This window comes from Rhincodon typus, chromosome 41 (genome assembly GCF_021869965.1).
Source record: "Rhincodon typus isolate 14 chromosome 41, sRhiTyp1.1, whole genome shotgun sequence".
In the NCBI taxonomy this organism is placed as follows: Eukaryota; Metazoa; Chordata; class Chondrichthyes; order Orectolobiformes; family Rhincodontidae; genus Rhincodon; species Rhincodon typus.
The window spans coordinates 8,841,134-8,863,324 of NC_063372.1; the positions used below are offsets into that span (position 1 = coordinate 8,841,134).

The 22,191-nt window shown below is 45.0% G+C and overlaps 1 protein-coding gene across 1 annotated transcript in view; it reads left to right on the forward strand.

Moving 5' to 3' along the window:
- LOC109924877 (acid-sensing ion channel 1-like) overlaps positions 1-22,191 on the forward strand; it is a 501,033-nt gene that overhangs the window by 463,350 nt on the left and 15,492 nt on the right. Inside the window, exons 3-5 of the mRNA XM_048618863.1 lie at positions 6,033-6,186; positions 17,016-17,143; positions 21,432-21,582. Of these exons, the coding sequence (XP_048474820.1) occupies positions 6,033-6,186; positions 17,016-17,143; positions 21,432-21,582 (433 nt within the window). The remainder of the gene's footprint in view (positions 1-6,032; positions 6,187-17,015; positions 17,144-21,431; positions 21,583-22,191) is intronic.

Genomic DNA, 22,191 nt, shown 5'->3' on the forward strand with positions numbered 1-22,191 from the left:
GTTAACTGTCTACGTTCAGTGATTAAATTCAAACCAGCCAAGTTGGTTCTGATTGGTCGGGAATATAGGAGCAGGATAAGGCCATTTGGCCCCTCTAGGCTATTCTGTCATTGAATAAGGCCAGGCTGATCTGGTTGTGGTCCCAGCTCACTTTCTGCTTGACTACACCCCCCCCCCCCCCCCCCCCCCCCCCCCCCGCCACCCCCAACCATCCCCAACAAATGGAACTTACCCTCCCTGGTATACACCTTATCCAATCCCCTTCAGACTTTATATGTTTCAATGAAATCACAGCTCATTATTCTAAAATGCAGTGGATCTAAGAATGGATCCGGGTACTCCGGTTTCCTCCCACAGTCCAAAAAGATGTGCAGGCTAGGTGGATTGGCCATGCTAAATTGCCCGTAGTGTTCAGGGCGGTGTAGATTAGGTGGGTTATAGGGGGATGGGTCTGGGTGGCATGCTCCGAGGTTCCGTGTGGACTTGTTGGGCCGAAGGGCCCGTTTCCACACTGTCGGGATTCTATGATTCTATGAAAAGTAGGCCATTCAGCCCCTCGGGCCTGTTCTGCCATTCAATGAGATCATGGCTGAACTCCAAATACCTGCTTCTGGCCCATATCCCTGAATACAGTCGTTTCACAAAAAAATTTGCCTATCTCAGAATGAAAATTAACAACTGATCTAGCGTCCAGCGCCATTTGTGGAAGAGAGTTCCAAATTTTTACCATCCTTTATGTGTAGAAGTGCTTCCTAACATTTCTCCTGAACGGTCTGGCCCTAATTCTCAGACTGTGCCCCCTCGTTCTCGAATCCCCAACCAGTGGAAATAGTTTGTCTTTATCTCCCCTGCCTTTTCCTGTTAATATCTTGAAGACTTGGATCAGATCATCCCTTCACCATCTATAGGCCTAACCTGTCCAGCCTTTCTCAAAAGACAAGCCCCTTCATCACAGGAATGCAGCAGGAATTGGTTGACTCGATAGCCATTTCCTCAGTGAAAAAGGTGCAATGTGTGCACAGATTTCTTTTGCCAACAAAGAACAGGTCCCTCTGAGTGAATAAATGGAGTGCGGCCGATCATTTAAATTGGCTTCCAGTGTAATTTCTAGCACAGTCGGGAATACTTAGTAAATGTTGTGCAAAAGCAGAATCTCATCTAATCCTTGCTGCACCCCCTGACCAATCAGTGTCAACTTGCTTGGTTTGAATTTAATCAATTAATTCAGAGAATTCACAGTTCCTGCTGCAAATCTACACCAAGTATATAATCAAACCAATCAGCACCCGACTTCTCATGCTTCACCATTTCTGTTTCTTTCCCAAACGTGGGTTTTCTCGCATTTTAGTTCTGGTGACTGTAAGACAACAAGCCTCGATTTCATGTCTCCTCTTAACAGTGTTTTTAAGTTCTGGACTGCTTAGAATCATTTCATTTAAGACCTTCACATCAGCACCTCATGCAGTCTCTCATCTCATTGGAATGGGATTGCATTCAAGCCCAAAGCCCAGAGGCAGAGGGGTAGCTCTCTATATGACCGCAGAACCCAGGCTCCAAGTGATTCCCTCCAAAATATTTCGATGAGCTGTGATTATTTTTGACAACATTACCCAGTCCTGTTATTAGGAGATATCGTTCTATTAAAAAATTACATATTTTAGATTCCATGAAGATTATGTGACATTTATTAAAGTGCCACTTATTTCAGCTCTCTAATTAGTCTTTGAATTATGCAGTGTTAAATGAAATGAGAAAATGAGAAAACCTGGCCAATTATGTTGGTTTTTTGGAGGTTATTAAATTGAGTTGGTTAAGGAATAAAGTTCAGCATCCATTTCTTTTATATCCGCGTGCCATTCTTTTTCTCAAACCTTCGTCTTTATTTTTAATGCCTATTCTCTCCTGCAGAGGGAGGGATGGATAAGCTATCAAAAGCTGCAGGGGGGAGTCTGAATGTTGCTCCTCTCCATTGTGTGGGGCCCTCTCCAGTGATGAAACTGGCACGAAAGGGCAATGTCTTTGCTGCTGAAGAACTGGCCAATGTATCCAAGTATGTGCCTCATCTGGTTTATGGAGCTGAGATATTTGTGTGGGTGTTACCTGTGGCACAGTGGATAGAACTCTTGTCTCTGGCTCAGGAAGTTGTAGGTGTGGGTCCCAATCCAGATTGATCTTGGTGGGGTTGGGGGGGAGGAATTGTGACACGGTGGCTCAGTGGTTAGCATTGCTGCCTCACAGTGCCAGGGACCTGGGTTCAATTCCATCCTTGGGTGACTATCTGTATGGAGTTTGCACGTTCTCCCTGTATCTGTGTGGGTTTCCTCACACAGTCCAAAGGTGTGCAGGTTAGCCATGTAAAATTGTCCTGTAGTGTCAAGGGATGTGCAGGCTAGGTGGATTGGGGACAGGGGACAGGGGACAGGGGACAGGGGACAGGGGACAGGGTCTGGGTAGGATGCTTTTTGGAGGGTCAGTGTGGACTTGATGGGCCAGATGAAAATGGCAAGAAAGGGCCGAATGGCCTGCTTCCACACTGTAGGGATTCTGTGATTCCAGGGACTTGTACACAAAATTGAGGCTCATGTGCCAAGGGAGTACTGTCCATGTGACATTAAAACCAAGGCCCCGTTTGTCACCCCAGTTGGCATTTTCCCCAAGAAAAGGAGTTTTTTCGAATGTTCTGGCTTGATACTTATCTGTCTACTATGATGACCGAAAGCAGATTATCCGCTCACGATGACATTGAGGGCACTGACTGTGCTCAGTTGGTTGCTGCGTTTCCTGCATTTAACAACCCCCACAGAATTATTTGCACAATTTTCACACCTGGATATGGCAGCATGTGGTATTGCCAAACAATGTGTGGTGAGCTGAAAGAGCTCAGCAAGTATGTGTCGGGAAAGTCAAAAATCGACACCCTACTTTTTGGCAAATTCTGATAGGCACTAATTTTTAGCTCCCTTCACGCACACAAGTGCAGCTTGTAGCGACATTTGGAAGCACAGATCTCTTTTTCCTACAAGGGATCAGCACATGGGAACTTGAAAAGTGAAAATATATAATCATGAGATATGCTCAGCGATTGTTTCACTCATTCACGAGATGTAAGCATCACTGACAAGACCAACATTTATTGCCCATCCATAATCATGCTTAAGAATGTGGATGGCCACTGTCTTGAATACAATGGAGTAGATTGCTGAACCATTTTAGAGGGCAGTTAAGGGTCAATATTGCTGTGGGTCTGGAGTCAGATCTGATAAGGACAGCAGATTGCCTTCCCAAAAGGATATTAGTGTACTGGGTACTACATAGTCTTACAATCAGAGAATCATAGAATTCCTACAGTGTGGAAGCAGGCCATTTGGCCCATTGAGTCCACACTGACCCTCTGAAGGGTATGCCACGCAGACCCACCACGCTGCCCTATCCCTGCAACCCTGCATTTCCCATGGCTAACCCCCCTGGCCTGCATATCCCTGGGCACTACGGGACAATTTCCCACGGCCAATCCACCCTAACCCGCACATCCCTGGGCACTATGGGGCAATTTAGCACGGCCAATCCACCCTAACCCGCACATCTCTGGGCACTATGGGGCAATTTAGCACGGCCAATCCACCCTAACCCGCACATCTCTGGGCAATTTAGCATGGCCAATCCACCCTAACCTGCACATCCCTGGACACTATGGGACAATTTAGCACGGCCAATCCACCCTAACCTGCACATCCCTGGGCACGATGGGACAATTTAGCACGGCCAATCCACCTAACCTGCACATCTTTGGATGTGGGAGGAAACCGGAGCACCCGGAGGAAACCCACGCAGACACAGGGAGAACATGCAAACTTCACACAGTCACCCAAGGGTGGAATTGAACCCAGGCGCTGTCAGTGCTAATGCCATCATGATATCACAATACCTCCAGAAAGGAAGAAGAAGTCAATTCTGAGGAGGAAAAGGCAGGTTAATCATATTGACACTTACCACAAAGCAGTCAGGCATTTTCTCAAGATCTGAAGCAGTTGATTTCGATGTCAAGACTAACCCATGCCAAGATCAAATGAGTTAAAAGTGTACAAGTTAAAATATTTTGCCTGCATTCCACTGATTTGCAGCACAGTGTGTGCACATCTTAAATATACCTGTCCATAGCTCTGTCCTCCTGATGCTCAAGGCTGCGCAGAGCTAGCGGTGTAGCCAAAAGTTGGAAGCAGAAGTTGTAAAGGTGCCTTGGTTCCTCTCTATTTAGCTTTTGTTCAGCGCAGATTTTAATGGGTCAAATCAGTTTCCATTTTTGTGATACTGAGTGAAACAAAAATGTTCCTAAACCACTCGAGCAAGCAGTAACTTGTGTGTGTGTGTGTAGAGACCACGGCATCTTTCGAGCCTGAGCCATCAGAGTACTGCCCCTTTGAGGCCTGCTTTTAAACCAATGGATAATAAGTGTTTGAAATGGATTAACAAGAATGCTCATTCTGTGCACTGCTGCCAATAGAGGCAGCCCAGCATTAATATCATGAGCGCTGTCGATCCCCTTTTTAAGTGTCTTTGTCTGATAATAGTCAGGGATGAGTCTGATGCTTGGTTTCATTTATCATGAAGTCAAATAATTTTTCATGAACTGCTGGGGCATGACTGACTGCTGGAATGCAGAAAGGGCACCCAGTTTTTGAAAGTTCATTTCTCTTTTGATAATTGCATTTCATCTTGTACCTTTTTTCCCTAGCTACAGTGACTGGCAGAGATCTTGCGTACATCAGATTTAATGTGCTCATGCAAGAACTGCCTCTCTCAATGATCCACTTACCATGCGAAATGAGTGAGTTTTCAATTAATTTTGTCTGTGTGTTGGCTGTCCACCCCAATCTACAAGGGTTTCTAGCAGTGCAGTGGTCATGTCCCTGCTTCTAGGAGGCAGAAGACCCGGGTTTGAGCCCTGCCTGTTTAAGTAGTGTGTTACGATGTGTCTGGAAGGTTGATTCAACATAATTGCAAAGGTTTGAGTGCCTGTCCCTTTTGACAGGAAGCTCAAAATGACTGCACGACAACAATACCTCAATTTTAAAATGATCATCATTGTTTTCCAATCCCTTCACCTCCTCCCTGTCTCTGTAACCTCCTCCAGTCCCACAACCCTTTAAGATATCAGGCCTTCTCCAGCTTTGGCCTCTTCGCGTCCCCGATTTTAATCACTCTTGCTATAACTGAGTCTTCAACCGTCTTGAATTTCAGCTTTGGAATTCTGTCTCAAAACTTTTCCCCTCTTTCTCTCCCCGCTTTCATTGCCTCCTTCTAACCTGCGTTTTGGAGCAAGATTTGGGCAACTATTCGCAAATCCCTTTATGTGGATTCTCCTTCTGAACCTCTGCCTGAGCTGTGGTGACCCTCAGGTTAAACCACCACCAGTCAGCCCTTTGCCTTTTATCTCTTTTGTTTGACTGTTGCTCCTGCAAAGCATCTGGGGAATTTTTACTACATTAAAGACACTGTATAAATGCAAGTTGTTGATGTTGGTATCAGTCAGCAAAGGTGAATACAGGACAGCATTATTGATAACAACCAGTCACTGTGAGTTACCTAGCAACGTGAAGCTGTTCTCAATAAGGCCAGTTACATATTTTGATCATAACTACACTTATGGCTTGAAATAAATTTAGTCCAGCTCGCTTAAGATCATTGGGCTGAGGAATATTAGGGTAAATGCAGTGATCACAGCAAGTACATTACAGGAAAGTGAATTTTCTGCCAGTTAATTTTCACAGGCAGAGCTTCAAAGGCAGTGTATATATGTGATTTGTTAGAATTAGCTCCCTTTATTTTGAAATAGTCCTTGAGGTTGTCATATCATCTAAAGATTCTGTCACTACATCTTCAATTCTGACAGAGGGGCATTCCAAGCGTCGTTAAGGTAGAAGCTGGTATGTGTTGCACCCATTTCAGAAGTGCAACTGTGTACATTTTGGCATGGGATTTTGTAAGCTGTTTGCCGTTCCAATGTCTAATGCGAGCTATTTTGTTTCCTGTAGGTGTTCACGAGGTATGGCAAGTGCTACACTTTTAACTCCGGGCAGACTAAAGACCAACCAATCCTGACAACAATGAAAGGAGGAACTGGGAATGGTCTGGAACTGATGCTGGACATTCAGCAGGATGATTACCTTCCTGTCTGGGGTGAAACAGGTACCGCCTATTTGATCCAAGAATCGTAGAAGCTGCATGCAGTGGAGGTTATTGCTGTATGTTTTGGTGTATCCAGTCTATTATGCAAGTTTCTGCCATATTGTGGCAGCTAGATGTCACCAGTTCACATTATAAAGAAAAAAAAATGTATAAGGAACATACTATGAGCCACTTGTGATGCTCTAATGATATCACTTGATTTAAAATGAATGTTAAATGTTGGGATAATTAGTCCATCCGAATTGAGAGAGCCTCTCTCTTTTATTTGTGCATAAGACCATAAGAAACAGGAACTGGAGCAGGCTGTTTGGCCCCCGAGCCTGCTCCACCGTTCAGTAGGATCATGGCCACTTTTCTGTCCTTTCCCGTAACCCTTGATTCACCCGACTGATCAAGAATCTATCTATGTCAGCCTAAAATATACAGAAGGACTCGCAGCTCTGTGGCAAGGAGTTCCAAAAACTTCAAGCCTCAGCGAGAGGAAATTCCTCCTCATCCCGGTCTTACATTGGTGTCTCTGTATTCTGAGATTATGCCCTCTGGGCCTAGACTCTCCCATGAGGTGAAACATTCTCTCAGCACTGACCCTATCAAGGCCCTTAAGAATCTTATATGTTTCAATGAGATCACCTCTCAATCTTCATAGGAAGGCAGGCATTAGTTCAGGATCTTGTTAAATGGCAGAGTAGGCATGGGGGATGGAATGGCCTACTCCTGCCCCCAATTCATATGATTTTATGATCTTGTAAAGTACAGCCAAATCCCTGACATAGACTCAGGCTCAGGCTGCTAGTTAGGCAGAGACTGGGGCTTGAGAGCAGAACCTTCCTAACCTTAAAAGAGCTGCGGTCTGAAGTCTGTTTTTATTTATTCACTTTTGGGACGTGGGCGTTGCTGACTGGGCCAGCATTTATTTCCAATTCCTAATTGGTGGTGGTGAGCTGCCTTCTTGAACTGCTGTAGACCATGTTCTGTAGGTTGAACCTTAGAGAGGGAATTCCAGGCTTTTGACCCAGCGACAGTGAAGGAACAGCAATATGTTTCCAAATCAGGACAGTCAGTGGCTTGGAGGGGAACCTGAAGGGGGCGGTGTTCCCATGTGTCTGCTGTCCTTCTCCTTCTAGATGGAAGTGGTCGTGGGTTTGGAAGGTGCTGTCTGAGGATCTTTGGTGAATTTCTGCAGTGCATCTTGTGGATGGTACACACTGCTGCTACTGAGCGTCGGTGGTGGAGGGAGTGGATACTTGTGGATGTGGTGCCAATCAAGCGGGGGCTGCTTTATCCAGTATAGTGGGTCAAGCTTTTTGGGTGTTGTTGGGGCTGTACCCATCCAGGCAAGTGGGGAGTATTCCATCACACTCCTGACTTGTGCCTTGTAGATGGTGGACAGGCTTTGGCGAGTCAGGAGGTGAGTTACTCGCTACAGTGTTCCTAGCCTCTGACCTGCTCCTGTAGTCACTGTGTTTATGTGGTGAGTCCAGTGACTTCCTGGTCAATGATAACCCCCAGGATGTTGATAGTGGGGGATTCAGTGATAGTAACACCATTGAATGTCAAGGGGTGGTGGTTAGATTGTCTCTTATTGGAGATGGTCATAGCCTAGCATTTCTGTGGCACGAATATTATTTGGCGTTTATCAGCCCAAGCCTGGATATTGTTTAGATCTTGTTGCATTTGGACACGGACTGCTTCAGTATCTGAGGAGTCACGAATGGTGCTGAACATTGTGCAATCATCGGCAAACATCCCCACTTCTGACCTTATGATGGAGGGAAGGTCATTGATGAAGCAGCTGAAGATGGTTGGGCCTAGGACACTACCCTGTGGAAATCTGACAACCACGAATATCTACCTTTATGCCAGGTATGACTCCAACCAGTGGAGATTTTGTCCCCTGATGCCCATTGATTCCGGTTTTGCTAGGGCTCCTTGATGCCACACTCAGTCGAATGCAGCCTTGATATCAAGGGCTGTCACTCTCACCTCACCTCTGGAATTCAGCTCTTTTGTCCATGTTTGAACCAAGGCTGTAATGAGGTCAAGAGCTGACTGGCCCTGACAGAACCCAAACTGGGCATCACTGAACAGATTCATAGATAGAATCATACGATCCCTACAGTGTATAAAGAGGCCATTTGGCCCATCGAGACTGCACCGACCCGCCCGAAGAGCATCCCACCCAGACTCCCACCCTATCTCCATAACCCAGCATTTACCACCACTAATCCACACAGCCTGCACATCCCTGAACATAATGGGACGATTTAGCACGGCCAATCCACCTTGCCTGCACATCGCTGAACACTATGGGACAATTTCCCATGGCCAATCCACTCTAAGCTGCACATCCCTGGGCACTACGGGGCAATTTCCCACGGCCAATCCACCCTAACCTGCACATCCCTGAACACTATGGGACAATTTAGCACGGTCAATCCACCCTAACCTGCACATCTCTGGACACTATGGGACAATCCACCCTAACCTGCACATCCCTGGACACTATGGGGCAATCCACCCTAACCTGCACATCCCTGGACACAATGGGGCAATCCACCCTAACCTGCACATCCCTGGACACTATGGGGCAATCCACCCTCACCTGCACATCCCTGAACACTATGGGACAATTTAGCACGGCCAATCCACGCTGGCCTGCACATCTTTGGACTGTGAGAGGAAACCGGAGCACCTGGAGGAAACCCACGCAGACATGGGGAGAAAGTGGAAACTCCACACAGACAGTCGCCCGAGGCTGAGATTGAAACCCATGTCCCTGGCGCCATGAGTGGGCACCGGGCCTCCCTTATTGCTGTGGTTCTTTCTGTGTAGGTGCTATGTGATAGCACTGTTGATGACCCTTTCCATTTGAAGGGTGTGCTCAGACAAGTTGTCGGTGGATTTTCCCGTGGTGGTACCGTGGTGCTGACTCAAAGTGGAGAGGATCTCCAAGTAGATCACGCATGTCAACACAGACACCAAGTTTCTACAGCAATGCAAGAAAGCACAAAAGATCCCAAAAGGACTGCAGATCACGAACCCACTCAAGTCGACCTGCAACACTGATTATGCTGAGAGACTTTGCCGTCGCACCTCTCGCAAATGGACCCAGTCGAACCAGGAACATTCCTCGTCACAATGGACGTTTCAGCACTCTACACCAGCATCCCCCACGATGACAGCATCGCCACAACAGCCTCAGTACTCAATACCACCAACTGCCAATTTCCCGATGCCATCCTCCAACTCATCCACTTCATCCTCGACCACAACATCTTCACCTGCGACAAGCGGTTCTTCATCCAGACACACAGAACAGCCATGGGGTCCCGATTCACTCTCCAATATGCCAATATTTTCGTGCGCAAGGTCGAACAAGACTTCTTTGCTGCACAGGACCTCCGCCCAACACTATACACCAGATACATTGATGACATTTTCTTCCTTTGGACTCATGGCGAGGAATCACTGAAATAACTACATAGTGATATCCACAAGTTTCATCCCACAATCAGACTTACCATGGACTACACTTTAGAATCAGTCTCATTCTTGAACGCTTGTATCTCCATCAGGGACGGACACCTCAGTACCTCACTCTACCGCAAGCCCACAGATAACCTCATGATGCTGCACTTCTCTAGCTTCCACCCGAAACATATTAAAACAGTCATCCCCTACAGACCGGCCCTACACATACACAGGATCTGCTTGGATGAGGAGGAACGAGACAGACACTAGAAGGTGTTGAAGGATGCCCTCATAGGAACAAGATACGATGCTCAACTCATCGATCGCCAGTTCCGACGTGCCACGGCGAAAAACCACAATGACCTCCTCAAAAGACAGATATGGGATACTTCTGATAGGGTACCCTTTGATGTCTAGTACTTCCTGGGAGCAGAGAAACGACGCCATGTTCTTTGCAGCCTTCAACACATTATCGATGACGATGAGCACCTCGCCAAAATCTTCCCCCATGCCTCCACTTCTCGCCTTCAAACAACCACCAAACCTTAGACAGACTATTGTTCGCAGCAAACTACCCAGCCTTCAGGACAACATCAACCACAACACTATACAACCCTGTCATGGTAACCTCTGCAAGACATGTCAGATCTTCGACATGGACACGACCATCACACATGGAAACACCACCCACCACGTGCACGGCAGATACTCATGTGACTCAGGCAACGTTGTCTATCTCATACGCTGCAGGCAAGGATGTCCTGAGGCATGGTATATTGGCGAGACCATGCAGACGCTACGACAACAGATGAATGGCCAAACAGGGATGCTCCCTCCCAGTGGGGGAACACTTCAGCGGTCAAGGACATTCGGCCTTGGATCTTTGGGTAAACGTCCTCCATGGTGGACTTCAGGATACTCAGCAACGCAGAGTCGCCGAGCAGAGGCTGAGAGCCAAGTTCAGTACCCATGAGGACAGCCTCAACCAGGATCTTGGGTTCACGTTGCACCACAGGTGACCCCACCTCACTATACACTGTCACACACACACAAACGAATCTGTGGGGTGAATTTATATTTGCAGATACATTGTATTTTGTTTAAAAAGCACACAATTTATAGACAGTCAGTCAATGTGACATTTTATAAATTCCTACTTTACAAATAAAACCAGTCTGACTCCAAACCAAAACACAAACAGATTCTAAACAAGGCCTCACACCTAACATGCATTGTCTGACCTAAAATGTCACCTCTTCTTTACACTGATAAAACCTTTAGTTCTCTCAGAACAGTGACTTAAAAGGAATTTGGGGATTTACATGTATATATTAATCAATTAAAACCTTCTAACTGATGAAAGATTTAACAGCATCTTAGGTTTGTTCAGTACATCCTCATCCGTGGTGTGACCCTTTGATCTTATGCTTATAAATTCTGTGTCTGATATCACCTCTCTCAGTAACGCCTGAAGAAGTAGAGAGGCTCTGAAAGCTTGGGTTTTCAAATAAACCCATTGGACTATAACCTGGTGTTGTGTGATTCCCGACATTGCCCACCCCAGTCCAACAGTGGCATCTCCACAACACACATAAAACTAAGGCAGGCACAAACTTGCATTTATTGCTCCTTCCATAACCTCAGGATCTCCCAAAGCGTGTCCATTTAATTCCTCTTCTGAAAGATGGCACCTATTAGAGTCTCACATTCCCTCAGTACCGTACTGAAGTATCAGCCTTAATTTTTGTATTTGAGCCCTGATTTTTGAATTTGGAACCTTGTGACACAGAGGTGACATTGTGAGTGACGACTGACACATGCAAGAAATGACCAGATCCTCTATTTTCCTGACGTTGATTGAGAGATTGGACAGCATTGTAACTGATGGTGAATCTGGCAGTCTCCATCCCTCCTTCCTTCTGTGAGTAAGTGCCAACACTGCCACTTTGCCCTGATGGCATGGTTGGGTTGAGGGAAAAAACATTGCGATGGACAGAATGAGTGTCATGCCCACAGTTCCCCTCATGCCAACCTGTCAATGGTGGTAGTGCCACTACATACGCAAGATTGGTCGCAGAGGGAGAGAGGAACTGAAAAGGTCAACAACCTCTAGAATCAAAATACTGACAGCACAGAGGGAGGCTTTTCGGCCCATCGTTTCTGAACTGGATTTCCACATTTTCCTCCTTCATTCCCTTTGGCACAGTGTTTGGTATCTGCTTTGCTCCACTTGTGATGGCATAAAATAGACTGGGAACTTTTGAGATGAGGAATTTGCTGTCTGGGGCTGTGCTGAGCAGTCTGTAGTGCATTGGATGAAGAAACCAATTTGTGGTGGTCATCATTTTCAACTTTATGTTGGGGTAAATTTTCTGGAGCCAAGCAGAGAACAGGCTATATGAGCAATACTAGACCAGGTATGGTGCAATGAGATAGGATTAATTATTGACTGAATGGTGAAGGCGCCTTAGGGAGCAGTGATCATAATATGATTGAATTTTACATTCAGTTCGTTGGATAAAACAACTGGATCCAGGGGGCTGGTATTTTAAACTTAAACAAGACCAGTTGTGAAAACATGAAAACAGAGCCAGCTGAAGTGAACTGGCAAATTATGTTAAGGACAGTTCAATGGAGATGCCTTGGTGGGACATTTAAGGGGATATTCCAGAACACACACATTCTAACAAGGAAGAAAAATTCTAAGGGGAGGAAGCACCATCTGTGGCTCACTACAAAAGTTAAAGGTAGTATGAAACGTACAGTCATCAGGGGTCCTAATGAAGCAACCCATCTCGTGCCCATTTCTTCCACACTGCCAGCTATTGAAAAGGGTCTGATGCCAACTCATCATTTTCCCCATCGATCCCTTTACCAGGCAGCACCTGCCACCCATTTTTTTTAAACCTGAAATGGTCTTTGGAAAGGCTGCAACATTTTTTGTCCCCACCCCACATAGTCACTTCCCCCAAAACCCTTACCAAGGGTCTTTTAAGGACTATTCACTCACACTATTTCTTGAGAGATTGACCTTCAATTTGAGAGAGGGCCTCTGAGCTCTCTGCTCTGCAAATGGCTGTCTTTTTGGCATTGTTATAGAGTCATAGAGTTAGAGAGCACAAAACAGACCCTTCAGTCCAACACATCCATGCCGACCAGATATCCTAAATTAATCTAGTCCCAGTTCCCAGCATTTGGCCCATATCCCTCTAAACCCTTCCCATTCATATACCGATCCAGATGCCTTTTAAACGTTGTAATTGTACCAGCCTCCACCACTTCCTCTGGCAGCTTATTCCATACACACACCACCCTCTGTGTGAAAATGTTATCCCTTAGATCCCTTTTAAATCTTTCCCCTCTCACCTTAAACCTATGCCCTCTGAAATCCCCTACCCTGGGGAAAAGACCTTGGCTATTCACCCTCTCCATTGCCCCTCATGATTTTATAAACCTTTATAAGGTCACCCCTCAGCCTCCGACACTTCAGGGAAAATAACACCAGCCTATTCAGCGTCTCCCTACAGCTCAAACCCTCCAACCCCAGCAACATCCTTGTAAATCTTTTCTCAACCCTTTCAAGTTTCACAACATCCTTCCTAAAGCAGGAAGACCAGAATTGCACACAATATTCCAAAGGTGGCCTCACCAATGTTCAGTACAGCCACAACATGACCCTCCCAACTCCTACACTCAGTGCACTGACCAGTAAAGGCAAAGGGTGGCTGCTTGCACAAATTTTGACTTTGGCTTTTTAAAATTCAGTGACCCCCTGACAATGCCTGAAGGGAGCAGCCTGCAAGTCCTGACAGAATGCACTCATTATGTCAGCTCAAGAATATTAACGTATCAATCAGCAATTTCTGCAAGATTCACACGTTTTTGAGATTCCAGGTCTTTCACATAATTGCGTATGAATCTCTGACTCTTATCTTTTGATTGATGTTAGCAGAAGTGACCTCCCGTTTGCTGCAATTTCATTCATCTTATGTTTTCAGAATTTTACAAAATTGGTATTGGGTTTGCAAATCTTTTGCTGAGTGAGCACTTCCTCAATGTGGATCAGCGCGTGTGAATCTTACTTGGCACCCTGTCTGGATGTAACTTCTTCAATATCATATAAGGTGCCCTGAAGTGGCTCACCGATGCCTCAATCAGCCCGAAAGCCATGTTTGGCAGTGCCCCAGCTTTGGGTGCCAAGTGTGAGCTGCTCTTATTTCGCTCAAGACCTGTGCCACTGCTTACTGGTTGCCAATGCAAATGGGTCTTGCACTGCCAGCAGGTATCCCCCGAAGTGAATTTGCCCGATTCAACGTCCTCAGAACCCTGCTTAAAGAAAAATGGCTTTTCCGATGCACCAGCTATTGAAGATCCAGATAGTTTTATTATTTGGGCTTCAGCAGAGAATAGATTTGACATGGGGTAAAACTGGCATTCCCCCGATCCGATAGGTTTCCTACCAGGTCAATCAACTTGGAATTCTCCCCTGTGTGTACTAACAACACAGAACTAGGACACGAGCAGACGCAAGTGGACACAGAGACCATTCTCCTGAAATGGGATTCCAGTGATAATGATTGAATTCTATTATCAATGGTATGGAGAGACAATGGTTATGGCAAGATGATGACCTGGTGGCATGATCCGGGGACCTGGGTAAAGTCCCAGGGACCTGGGTTTGAATCTCACCATTCCAGATGGTGGAATTTGAATTCAATTTTTTTAAAATCTGCATTAAGAGACTATGATGACCATGACACCATTGCCAATTGTTGGGGGAAAAAAACCCATGTAATGCCCTTTTCTGAAGGGAAAAAGTGGCAGATGGAGTTTAATTTAAATAAATGCAAGGTGTTGCATTTTGGTAAGACAAACCAGGGCAGAACTTAGACAGTTAATGTGTCATGATTGTAATGAGGTCAGCCAGATGGACCTCATAGAATCTGAGTTCCCTGATTGGGGCTGTTAAGCTGGTCCAATCAGGGAGCCCTGGCTGACAGATATAAACAGGAGTGTCAGAGGTTCTGTTCACTCTGAGAGCTGGCTCTGAGGGAGCTGGATCAGTGTCAAGTACTTTCCACAGAGAAATAAAGGGTGACTTGGTGATGGGATTCCTGTCTCTGTGGAGTTATTTCAGTAGGGACCTAGGGAGTGTTATCGGACAGAGAGATCTAGGGGTGCAGGTACATAGTTCCTTGAAAGCAGTTTCACTGGTAGACAGGGTAGTGAAGAAGGCATTTGGCACACTTGCCTGCATCGGTCAGAGAATTGAGTATAGGAGTTGGGACATCATGTTGCAGCTGTACAACACATCTGTGAGGCCACTTTTGGAAAACTGCATACAAGTCTGGTCACCTTGCGACAGGAAGGATGTTGTTAAACTTGAAAAGGCGCAAAAAAGATTTACAAGGATGCTGCTGGGACTGGAGGGTTTGAGTTATAAGCAGAGGCTGGATAGGCTGGGACTTTTTCCCTGGAATTGGAGGCAGATGGATGAGCTTATTAGGTTTATAAAATCATGAGGGCATAGATAAGGTGAATAGTCAAGGTCTTTTTCCAAGGATAAAGGAGTCCAAAACTAGAGGGTATAGGATTAAGGTGAGGCAGAAAGATTTAAAAGGGACCTGAGGGGCAACTTTTTCATGCAGAGGGTGGTGCGTGTATGGAATGAGCTGCCAGAGGAATTGGTGGAGGCTGGTACAATTACAACGTTTAAAAGACATTTGGACAGGTACGTGAATAGAAAGGGTTTAAAGGGACGTGGACCAAATGCTGGCAAATGGGATACCTAATCAGCATGAATGAGTTGGACCGAAGGGTTTGTTTCCATGCTGTATAACTATGACTCTATCCTTACCGGGTCTGGCCGACGTGTGACTCAGACCCACAGCAATGTGGTTGAAGCTTAATGCCCTCTGGGTACTGAGAGACGGGCAAAAAATGCTGCTCCAGCCAGTGACTCCCTCATCCTGTAAATGAATAATTAAAAAAAAAGACACAAGTGAAGGACATTGACTAAGTCTCTTTGAGCACAGGTTCAGAGAGACTGATCGCGTTTCTGGTTATTACGTTTACTTCACACATGAAAGCTCTCAGGTTTGAAACTGGGTAGAAACATTCTCAGAATTTACATGATCAGGTCTGATCCAAGTAACATCACTCCCCTTTTTCGGGAAGGTGGTAGCGAAGTGGTAATGTCACAGACCCGAGGAGCAGGGTAATGCTCTGAGTAAATAGATTCAGACAGGACTCTAAAAGATATCGGAAAAGATCAAAGAGAGACCGCTGGGATACTGTGTTGGTAGGTAGGAGGAAGGCACTTGTAGTGCTGCATTCTGCCAAGTAAACCAACTATCAATAAATGGATTTGTGTCTTAGTTTCAGACACCACCATCTGGCTTGGGACCCAATTAACATCCACAACCCAATGTTTAAACGTAGGAGTAGAAATCAACGATTCTAGTTGTGCACATAACACTAGTTTCTAATGCTGAGTGTCTGTATGTGTTTTTTTTAATAGCCACGAGTTGTAGAGCTACATTAGAGAGAAGTGGTTCTTAAATGCCCAGGGTCCCTGATGCACTGTGATGTTTCTGGAAGCACATAGGGACCAGCAATGGAGGTTTCCTTTGACGGTCTGTATAAACATAGGATTTCCAACTCTCAATGGATATGTTCTTGAAGGCTTTTGATTTCCGATATGTTGAAATATAATGGCAGCTCACATGGGGTATCTCAAAGAGAGAGATTAACATCAAGATGGAATGAATACTGAGAGAACAGCAGTGAAAGATCCAGAGTTGGATGGAGTCTTGCTTTGGGATAATTCATATGTTTATCCCCCTTTCTTCATCCCACTGTCACTTGTACCTGCTAAAAGATTTGATGGTTTCTTCTCACGTCAACCTAAGTTAGAAGCCAGGGAGACAACAAGGTGCAGAGCTGGATGAACGTAGCAGGCCAGGCAGCATCAGACGAGCAGGAAAGCTGACGTTTCGGGTCCAGACCCAAAACATCAGCTTTCCTGCTCCTCTGATGCTGCTTGGCCTGCTGTGTTCATCCAGCTCTACACTTTGTTATCTCAGATTCTCCAGCATTGGCAGTTCCGACTATCTCTTAGAAACCAGGGAGTTTTCCATTCAATGTCCAATCCTTTCAATGTTTCACATTGCAATGCAAAAGGTGAGTGACATGGGCTTAACTTTTAAATGACACCAGAAGTGGCTGAGTGAACCAAGAATTGGCTTAGGAAGGGAAGTTGCACCAGTTCCTCAGGTTAAGGTTAATTTATTTGCTTATTGGTGGCAGAATATGAACTCATTCATCAAGCATTAACATGTGTCTATTCTCCTGCACAGATGAGACCTCCTTCGAAGCTGGTATAAAGGTTCAGATTCATGGCCAGAATGAGCCACCATTCATCGACCAACTGGGGTTTGGAGTGCCACCTGGATTTCAAACATTTGTTTCCTGTCAAGAACAGCGGGTATGAGGAATTGAGATCATACTGTCATTTCAGCCCTTTACTATGAGCTAAGATCATCTTAAAGCCCCTGGAGCTTTGTTTAGGGTCACATTGGGGTATCCCAGCCCAGCTTGTTGCCAATAACAAGTAGTTGAGGGCCATCGACCCATTGAAGCATTGCTACAAACGCGTCCTATTTCCTCAGAATGCTTTTGATCACCCATGCACTGCTTGTAACTGCGCATTTGCTGATGTTTCAGACTTAACCATTCCAAATTTTGGACAAAGATTCTCCCACCCAAACTGTGAATTTGATATTTCTGCCCTAGGTGCTGAATGACCAGCTATCACCGGTATTCTGCCTTCTGACTTCACTATTCATGACTTTTGTTTTTGTTTTGAAAATGAAGTAAACTCACAGGTTTTTCGTTTTTCAGAGAATGCAATAATTTGAATTGAGGCATTTCCGTGAAGAGTGGAGGGAGAATGGATGCTTAGCAAAATGAGGGGGGTCAGCGATGAGGAGTTGAGCTCCAGCACAAAAGCAAGCTCACGCCCCATCTAGTCCATCTATCAGTATCACTCCACTGGACATTTCTAAAGATCCTGAATCCCATTTGTTAACAAGTACTGGTCTGATTTCTTCTTGAAACCCAATGAGGTAATTTATTTCTTCCAGTGTGGGATATGGGTGTTGTTGGCTATCCCAACATTTATTGCTAATCCTGAATTGCCCTTGAACTAAGAGGCTTGCTTGGGCCATTTCAGAGGGCAGATAACAGTCCACCACATTGCTGTGGGTGTGGAGTCACATGTAGGCCAGACCAGGTAAGGATGGCAGTTTCCTTCCCTAAAGGGCATTAGTGAACCAGATGGGTTTTTACAACAAGTGATAGTCACTATTACTGAGTGGCTTTTGTGGAGATTCAGTGAAAATCTCTTGTCTTCTAGTGGGGGGTTACAGGGATAGGGTGGGGGGCTGGGTCTAGGTGGGATGCTCTTTGGTATATCAGTGCTGACTCAATGGGCTGAATGGCCTCTTTCCGCATTGTAGCGATTCAATGATTCTATGATTCTTTTTCAAGAGAGAATATATCAGGATAGTCAAGCTTCTTTTGTGTGTTATACCCTGAACTAATCAATCGTATTGGGCTTCTCTGTGCTCAATTCTCTCTTTACAGCTTCAGGTTCCCAGTATTAACATCAAGCATATGCTAGCTAGGCATAGAATAGTGCAAAATAATACTCTTCTGAGGCTGCTTTTAAGGTACATAGTTCAGGCAATGTCGAGGGAGCTTTTCTCTTTGTCTGACTATACAGTGATGCTGAAATTCAGCGTTTTTTTTTCCTTCTCCAGTCACTAATGTAAGTGAAAAGGTCAGTGCATATTTAGAATGAGAGAATCAATGAGCATCCAAAGGCACACAGGAGTTGGACGAGGTAGGAAAAGGTTCCTTTTTCCAGGACAGAGATCATCGGCCACTTCAAGTATTCCAGTCATAGTGATAAATACTCACGTGACTCAGCTGTAGGATAAGTCATGCACCCACTCTACCCAGATCACGAGTTGGAGCTTGGAGATTAGAAAGGAATTCTATTTTTTTTCTGTATGGACACCATTGCATCTTCGGTCTACATATAAATTGGAAACATTAGATGGGCAAACGTAGCCCAGGCAGGGAGTTCCTAGGATGTTTTCAGGATGGTCTCTTAAAACAGCTTCTTCTAGTGTTGGCCAGAGAGCAGGCAGCATGGTGATCCAGTGCTTACCACTGCTGCCTCATAGCACCAGGCACCCGGGTTCGATTCCACCCTCGGGCGACTGTCTGTGTGGAATTTGCACATTCTCCTTGTGTCTGCGTGGGGTTCCTCCCACAATCCAAAGATGTGCAAGTTAGATGGATTGGCCGTGCTAAATTGCCCATAGTGTTCAGGGATGTGTAGGTTAGGTGGCTTAGCCATGGGAAATGCAGGGATAAGGTAGGGGGGCTGAGTCTGGGTGGGATGATCTTCAGAATGTCAGTGTGGACTTGTTGGGCCAAATGGCCTGTTTCCACACTGTAGGGATTCTAGCCTATACTACACCTGGTCTTATGATCAATTAATAATCCCATCCTGAGGTAGCAGCAATCATAATATGATTGAATTTTATATTCAATTTGAGGGCAAGGGGCGTGTGTCCAAGACTATATTTTTGGAATTTTAATTAAGGGCGATCATGAATGTATAAAAGCAGAGCCAGCTGAAGTGAATTGGCAAATTAGGTTCAGGGATAGGTCAATAAAGAGGCAAACATTTAAGGGGATATTTCAGAACACACAGAATGGACACATGCCAAAGAGTAGGAAAAATTCCAAGGGACGTTTGGACTAGAAATGTTAAAGATAGTATCGAACTTAAAGAAAAAGCATTAAATTGGACAGAATAGAAAAACAGCAAAGAATGACCAAGAAATGAATCAGGAGAGAAAAATTAGAGTCCGAGAGAAAGCTAGTCAGAAATACAAAAACAGGTAGGAAGAGTTTATGAATATATAAAGAAGGAAAGAGTTAACAAAGTGGGCATTAGTTCTGTATAAAGTAAGACTGGAGAATTAGTAATGGAAAATAAGGAAATGGCAGATGAATTGAATGGTATTTTGCATCAGTCTTCACTTTAGTGCATATTAGTAGCATCCAGAAGCAGTGATAAATCAGGAAATGGAAGGGAAGGAGGAATACAGGAAAATTACAATCTCCATAGAAAGGGAACTGAGTAAATTGTTGGAGCTGTGGGCTGACAAGTGCCTGGGTCCTGATGGACTTCATCGTCAGGTCTTAAAAGAAGTGGCTTGTGAGATAGGTAATGTGTTGGCTTTAATTTTCCAAAACTCTGTTATTTTGTGGGGAGGTCTCATCAGAACGCAACTCCTTTATTCGAAAAGGGAGGGAAAGAGAGCAGGAAACAACAGGCCGTTTAGCTTAATGTCTGTCACAGGGAAGATGTTAGAAGGAATAAGTTCTCTCAGAGCAATTAAATAAGTTTGAGGTGATCAGGCAGAGTCACCATGGTTTTGTGAAAGGTAAACCATGTTTGACCAATCTACTGGAATTCTTTGAGGAGCTAACACATGCTGAGGAGAAAGGGGAACCAGTGGATATACTGTACTTAGCTTGTTGGAAGTCACACGACACCAGGTTATAGTCCAACAGGTTAATTTGAAATCAGAAGCTTTCGGAGCGCTGCTCCTTCGTCACCTATGGTAAGTGGTGTGCCACAAGGATCAGTGCTGGACTTCAACTATTTATATAAATGACTTAGATAAAGAGATGGGAGGTAGGTTGCCACATTTGCTGGTGACACAAAGATAGGCAGGAAAGTAAGTTGTGAGGAGGACACAGAAGGTTAGAGAGAGATATAGCTAGGTTAAGTGAGTGGACAAAGATGTGGCATATGGAGTATAATGTGGAAAAATATGAAAATGTCCATTTTGGCAGGAAGACTAAAAAAGAAACATATTATCTAAATAGAGCCCTGAGATATAGAGGGATCTGGGTGTCCTCATGCATGAGTCATAAAAGCTTTGTATGCAGCTACAGCAACTAATTAGGAACTAATAGAATATTGTCATTTATTGTGAGGGGAATTGAAAACGAAAATCGGGAGGATAGGCTTCAGTTATATGGCGCTTGTGAGTCTACCCAACAGAACATAGGTCCAGCAGTGAGGCCCGTTCACTAAGTAAGCCATTTGGGTTTGCATCTAAGCTGTGTTTGATTGGCATGTTATCATGTTACAGCCTCGCTTGTGTATTCCAGCCATTTGACAGCCAAAATAAAAAGCCATTAAAAAGCAAATTCCTGGAAAAACTCAACAGTTGTGGAGAGAGAAAAGCAGTTAGTGTTTCGAGTCCGATATGATGCTTTTTTTGGAACTGATCCAGAAACGTTCTAAAGAAGTCATATTTGACTCGAAACATTAACACTGTTTCTCTCTCTTGCAGAGTCTGACAAACTTGTTTGTTTTTCCAGCACTTCCTGCTTTTTATTTCAGCATCCACAGTGTTTTGCTGTGATTTTAATATCATTTATGAATCATATACTGGTGAGCTAACTAGTTTTAACTGGGATTTTAATATCTTATATGAATCATATACTGGTGAACTAACTGGTTTTTTTCACTGGCTCTTCATCTCGGCAAATTGTGTTTAGGATCAAGAAATCCAAGGCTTTTTCTTCAACACCAGTCTCTGTAGTAATATATTTAACAGCATGGTTCATTGAAATACCCTCTCAGTAATGCTCTGGTTTTATGTTCTTCTTGTTCTCAGCTAATCTATTTACCTCCTCCCTGGGGAGACTGCAAATCTACTCCAATGGACTCAGACTTCTTTGACACTTACAGCATCACAGCTTGCAGAATTGACTGTGAAACTCGGTACTTGGTGGAAAACTGTAACTGTCGGATGGTGCACATGCCAGGTTAGTTGTCATTTAAAGGTGATTTAACAGGTTTGGAGATAAGGTGTCTTGGTCATCGCTATCACCTTGTCATTTCTGTACAAACAAAATCACATTGGAAGGAATTATGACACATGAACTCATCTTATAAACCTCATTACCTTGCCTCAATCTTGCTTTCCACCTCCACTAACGTCTTCTTAAGCCCAACTATTATCACCGCTTTGACTGACCTTATCATCTCATTTCATCCCCAACACTCAGCATCAACCCCATTTGTCAGTCTGGATCCAGATGTTGTGGGGAGAGAGGGAGAAGGAAGACATACAGAGTGCAAGAGGAGAGAGGCGAGGCGGGGAGTGGATGGATGGAGGCAGTGGGTGGGGAAGGAGGAGAAAGGCAGATGGGGTGGAGGGGAGAGAGAGAGACAGGAGGAGAGGTTGAGGCAGAGGGGAAGGTGAGGAGGGAGGAGGAGAGATTGAGGCAGAGGGGCAGGAAGGGGGAGGAGGAGAGATCGAGGAAGAGGGGCAGGAAGGGGGAGGAGGAGAGATTGAGGAAGAGGGGCAGGAGGGGGGAGGAGGAAAGATCGAGGCAGAGGGGAAGGCGAGGAGGGAGGAGGAGAGATCGAGG